Source organism: Oryza sativa, chromosome 4 (assembly GCF_034140825.1).
Source record: "Oryza sativa Japonica Group chromosome 4, ASM3414082v1".
Lineage (NCBI taxonomy): Eukaryota > Viridiplantae > Streptophyta > Magnoliopsida > Poales > Poaceae > Oryza > Oryza sativa.
Genome location: NC_089038.1, coordinates 20,017,692 through 20,025,196, shown reverse-complemented (window position 1 = coordinate 20,025,196; position 7,505 = coordinate 20,017,692). Strand labels below are relative to the sequence as shown.

At 42.6% G+C, this 7,505-nt stretch overlaps 1 protein-coding gene across 1 annotated transcript; it reads right to left on the bottom strand.

The window, feature by feature from the left end:
- Positions 1 to 3,155: 3,155 nt before the first annotated feature.
- Positions 3,156 to 5,350, bottom strand: LOC4335707 (ethylene-responsive transcription factor ERF113). Its single transcript, XM_015781117.3, has 2 exons — positions 4,765 to 5,350; positions 3,156 to 4,256 (listed from the first exon to the last, which is right to left on the bottom strand). The coding sequence occupies exons 1-2, from the start codon at positions 4,946 to 4,948 to the stop codon at positions 3,634 to 3,636; spliced, it is 807 nt and encodes a 268-aa protein (XP_015636603.1). The 5' UTR covers positions 4,949 to 5,350; the 3' UTR covers positions 3,156 to 3,633.
- Between the last annotated feature and the right edge of the window lie 2,155 nt (positions 5,351 to 7,505).

Sequence of the window (7,505 nt, the reverse complement as noted above, 5' to 3'; positions counted from 1 at the left end):
GCTTGATCAGAACTAACGTTAATTAGCAGTTAGCACCAAAGTTAATCGAGGATAATAGCTTCGTCCTTTTGAGTTGTTTGTGGTAAAATCCGTTCATTGTAGTTGAGTCACACAGTCACAGGCTTAGCATGGATATTTAAATTTATCTTATAATTAAATAATTTAAATCCATATGATGTGGTACATATCAGGTGAGTGGATTTGGTGGTGAAGATTTTGTGTGTGTGTGTGTGTGTATAATTTATATAGGACATATATATATCCATGGGTAAATGTGTACGTGAGTGTACTCGCGATCGTTTGCCTCTAATATGTAATTATAAGAATGTGAGTAGTAAAATAGCAAACTCTAAAAATACTAGAATAAATGAGTTATCCGTTAAAGATCAGTTACTGAGTTGTGCATGGCTGCAAACCCATATATTGAATTGCAATCTCATTTAGCTTGTATGAAACGAGAGGCCTAAGAGCACACAAATTTTGACAATTTGACCCTTTGCAAAAACTATTTTTACAAATGAATCACTACCAAAACTTATTTCAAATCTGACCCTTTTGCTCAACGCCAAATCATGTGGTGCTGAACTTAGACACCTCAGCGCCACGTCAGCTGGCGCTAAATGCTGTGTCACGATGGATGGGAGACTAAGTCAGCGTGCCAACGTACATTCAGCGCCATACTATTTGGTGTTAAGGTGTCTAAATTCAGCTCCACATGATTTGGTGTTGAGCAAAAGGGTCAGATTTGAAATAAGTTTTGACAGCGGTTCATTTGTAAAAATAGTTTTTGCAAAGGGTCAAATTGTCAAAATTTGTGCCTAGAGCACCCAAAAACTTCATATTATTCTGACCCGGAACGTTATGTACATATATTACCCCTACTTTTAAATATATAACATTGTTACTTTTTACATATATTTCGCCATTCGTTTTATTTTAAAAGAAAAGTTGTATATAAATATAAAAATATGGTTATGCTTTATATCAAAATAAATGATAAATGATAAAATGTATGGTTAAAAAATTAAGAGCATCATAAATTTAAAGTGGAGGGAGCACTAAATTGTATCCAATTAAATTACACTTGAAACTTCTTATATTAACTAATGTTGCATACATATATACTTCGATATGTTTCTAAATTTCACTTGAAAATCACTCTAACCTAATTCTCAAGTGACTTTGAAACATGCCAATACAATTAAGAGAGAACATTCTCCAATTAAGTTAGGTACTCTTGGCTAGTTAGGCAGAGAGCTAGACCAGCTGAGATGATGATGAGAGAAGCGTCTTATCCTCTCTATCAAAGGACGATGACACGATCGATCACACACAAGTTAGGTGCCAATCACACACAAGTAATCAAGCATGGCGCACACGTGTAAGACCATCCATCTCAACAACACGATACTTTCATAGTACACAATATACAATAGTGCGCCTAAAAAGCTAGTACTAGAGATAATTAGGCATGCATGGTACTCGTTTTCTTTAATTTTTTTTTCTCTGTTTCGATAAATGATATGTGTTGAAAATCAAAACAGGCATGAGTCATGCCTAACACGAAAGCTAGCTTGCTTGCTGCTGGCACTTTCTGCTCGAGTTCGATCGGCCGCTAGCTGCCAGGTAGCAGTAGCATTTGGCAAAAAGAAAAAAAAAATGTGCGTGTCAAATTTTGATACTTGTTCCCATCATGAAAGTAAAGGAGAGAAAAAGGGCAAACACACCACAGCACCATCAATCACACCCAGTGTGAACAAACTAAAAGACAGGTATAAATTAAATAAACCTAGTTAATTGGAATAGTTATATATATAATAAGTTTCATGCAACCAATAGTAGAGAAAATTAAGAAAGAGATACGTACCTAATGGAAACAAATCATGTATAATGATGATCTCTGTTACATCAAGACACTTGTACATGGATCTGTCTCTTTGGTTCTCATCACAAGCTAGCTATAGAGAAAAAGACACACATGTATCTACAAATGCTAGTGTGGTTGTAATTTTTGTCACTCATATATGTAGCTGGATAGATGGGTGGACAGATGTACTGGTATATAAAAATGCGTAAATACAAAAAAATGCAGTTGAATGCATTTGATTTGGCATTGAATTGGTGCATGCATCGCCCATATATATTAGCTTCTAGATGCACGGGATGGGGATGATACTTGCATGATAGAGGTTCTCTCCTTATTTCGTATCATCACATGCCGGCAAGTTGATCGAATAAATCTCGACACATGGCACCAAATCACAAATCTACATATTTTATGATTTACACTAGAAACTTTGAGATCATTACGCCACACCTCTGACTATAATTAACTCAAGATCTACGTGGCATATGCATGTTCATGTCATTAAAAACCTGAAGCTAGCTATAAGCATTTTTATGATATAAGACATATGTAGATATATATATATGTGGCTATAGTGCTTTGGGGATGGAATATGTATGTTGCTTATGTACAAAAGCGTTTGAAAAAAAAAGAAATGGATGACTTCATGCTATTTTAATTTCTTACAACTGAATAATTATTAGGTATGTGGATAATCTTCATCACCTCAAAGCATCATTGCAAAAGTAAAATGTCCTCACCAAACTGCAGCGTTTTTCTGGTTTTCTCTAGATTCTTGTTACGGTTCCAACTTTAATTTTTCTAAAAGTACATCTTGTTCTGAGTTTGAAATATGCTACATGCATTAAAGGCATCCATACCACTATGACACATGCTTAAATATCATTACAGCGGAGAATGAGATTGGAGGATTAAGTAGATGATAAATCGATAGAACAGATGCCAATATTGCAACCATGATAAAAGTATCTAAACAAAAAAGTCAAATCTTTTAATAAGAGAAGCTGATGGAGAAGATTCCCCCTTATTTTTTTCCAAAGGTTGTTAAATTTGATTGATACCCATCATGCATGCTACCAAACAACAAAATGTTATTCCTAAAGGTATACTGAAATCCATTTATGGTATCCTTTGGACATTTCCAATGTCTGCCAAAGAGATCACCAGTGAAGAAGAAGCTTCCACTACAATCCAAAGATGTAGACAAAGAGGTGGTAATCATTCAGATTTTTTTTTTAAAAAAAGACATCATGTTTCATCTTAAAAAAGGGTAATGTTTAACCAATAATTAAATAAGAATCCTCTCTCTTTGCTTTACTTGGACTAATTTTGCACAATTAGTTCACACTTGAACAAAAGGAGGGAAACAACAAACTAAAAATCACCAGCTAATTAACCTAGCTAATTAATTAAGTACCTCCAAGAAAATAAAAATGAACAAAAGAAGATAGTTTTCAGAGAAAAAATAAACAAAAGGTGATCAAAAGAAAAATTAATGTCCATGTAATTAATTAACCCGCAAAAATCACCAATTAACCACTTAACACTTACCCCTCCATGCATATTGCATGCATTTTCATCTCCTCGATCGTGCAGAGTAAAGAGCAGATCAGCTAAACATTCTTCTCGATCCATATCACTTGATCTCTTTCTGTCCACGTGCCGAGGCCGAAGATGTAATCCATTTCCATTGCTTAAAAAAAAACTTGACCTCTTCCTCTCAAATGCATGGCATATTCATGCATCGATCGATCCATCCAGTGACGTCACGACGACGAATCCTTCTTCTTGCGCTCCGAGCCGCCGTACGGCCATGCACCGGGCGACGACGCCGACGTCGTGGACGACGCCGCCGCGGTCGCCGAGCCGGAGCCCGACGATGGCATTGGTGACGGCGGGCCGGCCCGGATGAGCTGCTGCGTCGAGAAGTCGAGTATCTGCGGCGCCGACGAGGACGACACCGTCGACGACGACATCGTCGCGGCGCCGCCGAACGGCATGTAACTGCCGCCGACGCCGCCCTGCAGCAGCTGCGCGTACCGCATGAGGTCCGGGTACGGCACGACCGTCTGCTGCTGCCGCGGCGGGGGGCATGCCCCCGCCGCCGGCGACGACGAGGGGTAGTAGCCGCCACCGTGGGTGGCGGCGGGGGGGATGCCACGGGTGACGAGGAAGCCGAGGTCGGTGCGGCCCTGGACGCGCTCGGGGAAGTTGAGCTTGGCCTTGGTCCCCTTGAACCGGAGCGCCGCCTCGTCGTAGGCGATGGCGGCGTCCTCCGCCGTGTCGAACGTCCCCAGCCACACCCTCGCCGCCTTCTTCGGGTCCCTTATCTCCGCCGCCCACTTCCCCCATGGCCGCTGTCGAACACCTCTGTAGTGCCGCCTCCTCCCTGCACCCACCAAAACACACTAAGCTAATTAATTCCCACTAATTAATCCCATAATAATAATAATAATACTGCAACTTGCTAATTAATCCGTGACTAATTCGGACTCCCCCTTCGATCGTCAGGGATAACGTAATACGGTGTGTGCATAAAATACTCACATGGCGCTATTAATTTAGCGTATCTTCCGGCACGAAATAGGCAACGATTTGGGAGTTAATTAACTTATTAACCCTCGTTTGGTTCAACTAATTAATTAATTATGGATCAATTACCGCTAATTAAGCATGCATTGCAAGCTTCGAAGCTACTTAACCCGGTAATTAGCTAGCTAGAGCCATGGGGATTAACGTAGGACGAGGAAGACGGCGGCGTGGGCGTTGGCGTTGGCGGATGCGAAGCTTCCAAATTATGGCGCGCTCGCGCGTGCCATGCTTTCGCAATCGGGGCGTGGCACGCGGCGCGGTGAGAGAGAGGAATTTACTTGTGCGGTGAATGGATCAGCTGGTACCTTGCTCTTCGGCAGCGGCGGCGGCGGCGAGCTGGTCGGACGGCGAGGAGGCGGCGGCGGCGGCGGTCGGGTAGAAGGAAGAAGCCTGCTGCGGGTGGGCGGCGGCGGAGGCGGAGGAGGATGGGTGGTGGGGGAGGTGCAGGTCGGGGGCGGCGCGGATGACGTGGGCTAGCGCGGTGACCATGGCGGAGGCGTCGTGGTCGGCGCGCGCCGCGTAGTAGTACTGCGCGTACGTCTCCGGCGCCGGAGCTGCTCCTGCTCCGCCGCCGCTGATGACGACCGCGGCGAGCTCCTCCTCGTCCTGCTGCTCCTGCTTTGCTGGTGGTGTCGGAGGCGGTGGCTGGTCTTCTTCCTCCTCCTCGCCGGCCGGTAGGGGCCTCTTGCCATGCCTGACCCGTGGATCCACCTTACTCAACCTCCCTCCCTCTCGATCGATCTCCCCAGTCTCCGGCCGCCGGCGAGGCTGCTGCGTCGACGACGATCGACGACGACGGGATCGATCGATCGAGCTATCTATGAAGCTTTGGAGGGCGGCGCCGGCGACGATGAGGACAACGTAAACTGATAAGAACAGCCAGAGAGAGACAGAGAGAGGAGGAGGAGGAGATGAGGTCGATGGCTTTATGAGAGATGGCTTTATTATGGGCAAAGGGAAAAAAAAGTCTAACCAGTTGCCTATATACCTTCAAGGCTTCAATTCAACTTATATACTGGCTAGGCCACCGTGTAACGTATTTTGGCTGTATACGTGTTTTTTTAAAAAAATGTTTTTGGGGTTTTGCTTTTGGAGGAGGTAGCTCTGGGTATTTCCAAGGTATCACTCTATGAGGATCAAGCTCCTCTAGTTTTGAAGTCACGCGACTTTAATTTTGTCACTGACGTGTAAGCCTAATAAATCACTGACCCATATGTCAGTGATTAAAACACAGTGCGTTTAAAGACAGAAGGTAGAGGGATCTCAATTCTACTTTTGTGATAACACCTTCTCCAATACTCTTCCCTTTCCTTGTTCGTTTCTAGTGGCTGGTGTATCGGTGCCTCCCTTTCATAGCCTTCTCTATCGCTAACTCTATATCATCTTTCTCCATTGGTTAGCCTTTTCCTATATCTCGTTTCTTTCCTTGATTCTTCAACTCTAAGAACCATCATCTCTCTTATAATGCCTTTAGCAATGTTTTTTTTAAGCTCCGTGTTCACCTCTTGAGACTACCAGCAAGGAGATTTCTTGGTAGGAGTCTCCTTCCATAGATTTTCTTCACCGCCTAACCTAATTCAATGTCTTCTCATCCCCGCGAGAGCAAAACCAAGGACATGTGGGGCAATGGGCTATATGACTAAGTAAAAGGACTAATCGTCATGAGCGAGATGGGATCCTATTTTACTACCCAAAATGTTTTATCTCCCTACTTGTGACTTGACATGTGGTGTAACCATTTTCAACCATTAGATCTGTGGTGGAATGAATAGCGGTAACATAAATATACTAGTACTAAAAGTTACACACGAACATAGGTGGATAAAAAGCTTAGGCCCGTTTGACCAACTCGGCTCAGCTCAGCTTGAAAGCCAAATGAGCTAAGCTCAAGCCTCTTTCGTAGCTCGTTTGTGAAACGAACCGAGCCCGAGGTGACCTGCAAACCACTGATCATCATTTGGCTCATGAGTAGGGGCTTACATGTACTTATACAAATAATTGATATAACTTAAAATTGATAAAATTACTTGTGTCTTGTAGCTGATTAGTACATCGCTCATTACTAAAAAAAAATAAATAATCATAAATATGAGTACTTGTACTCACTCTAGAACTTGAGCTGCCAATGAACAAATTCTGCCAAGAAACCTTATCAACTAAAGTATCGTCGGTTCGTAGAGATTGAAGTTCTTTTGTGTATGCTTGAGAATAGGATTTCAACGTTGCACGATTCATTCGGTCGAATTTTCACGTGCAATTAATTGGCCTGCATTGTTTGCATGTGACGTAATGCACACAACTCGAAGGCTTTAACTAAGCATGTGCCTAATATGGAAAGAGCTATAGTTTTTCGGCTCAGGTATCAAACAGTTCAAGTTGGACACTCCAACCATTAATTTAGGCCACTATATATTCTTAACTATGCTAGAGGCATTCAGCAACTCTAATATTTTTTTTCGGAGGATAGCAACTCAAGTTTAATTATGATTAACAGGCTATAGCTATAGCTTAGCTTCAACATCTGCGTGCCTTTTTTCTTCCTTACAAGAATTAGCAGGCTAGCATTTCAGGGAGCGTGCTTAAGTCTAAAAACGCAGCGGTTGTTATGGATTGGATTGTTTGGTTTTTATTGGGTGGGAAATATATATTTCCTTGCCTATTTTTATGTATACAGTGTTTGACTTTGTCATGTTCTTTTGAATTAAAATTTGACTATAATTTTTCTTGTAATATATTATTATTGGACTAGATATCCTACCATATTAAAATATATATTGAAGTACACACTACTTAAAAAAGCATTTTTCCAAACGGCTAAAAACTATTTTTTGTGCGGTTGAGCCGTCTGTCTGTCCGAAAATATCTGCAAAAATATCTATCTTTCCATACGGGTGACGTACTTGCATACGCGTGCAAATGCATATGTCGTCCGCACGTAAAAATAAAAATCCAGTCCACCGTTGGGCTCCTCTCACCGCCGCTGATGGATCCGCGTGGATCCGGGTAGGGGACAGCCTCGCCACTACCGCTGTCTCCCAGGGTGGCC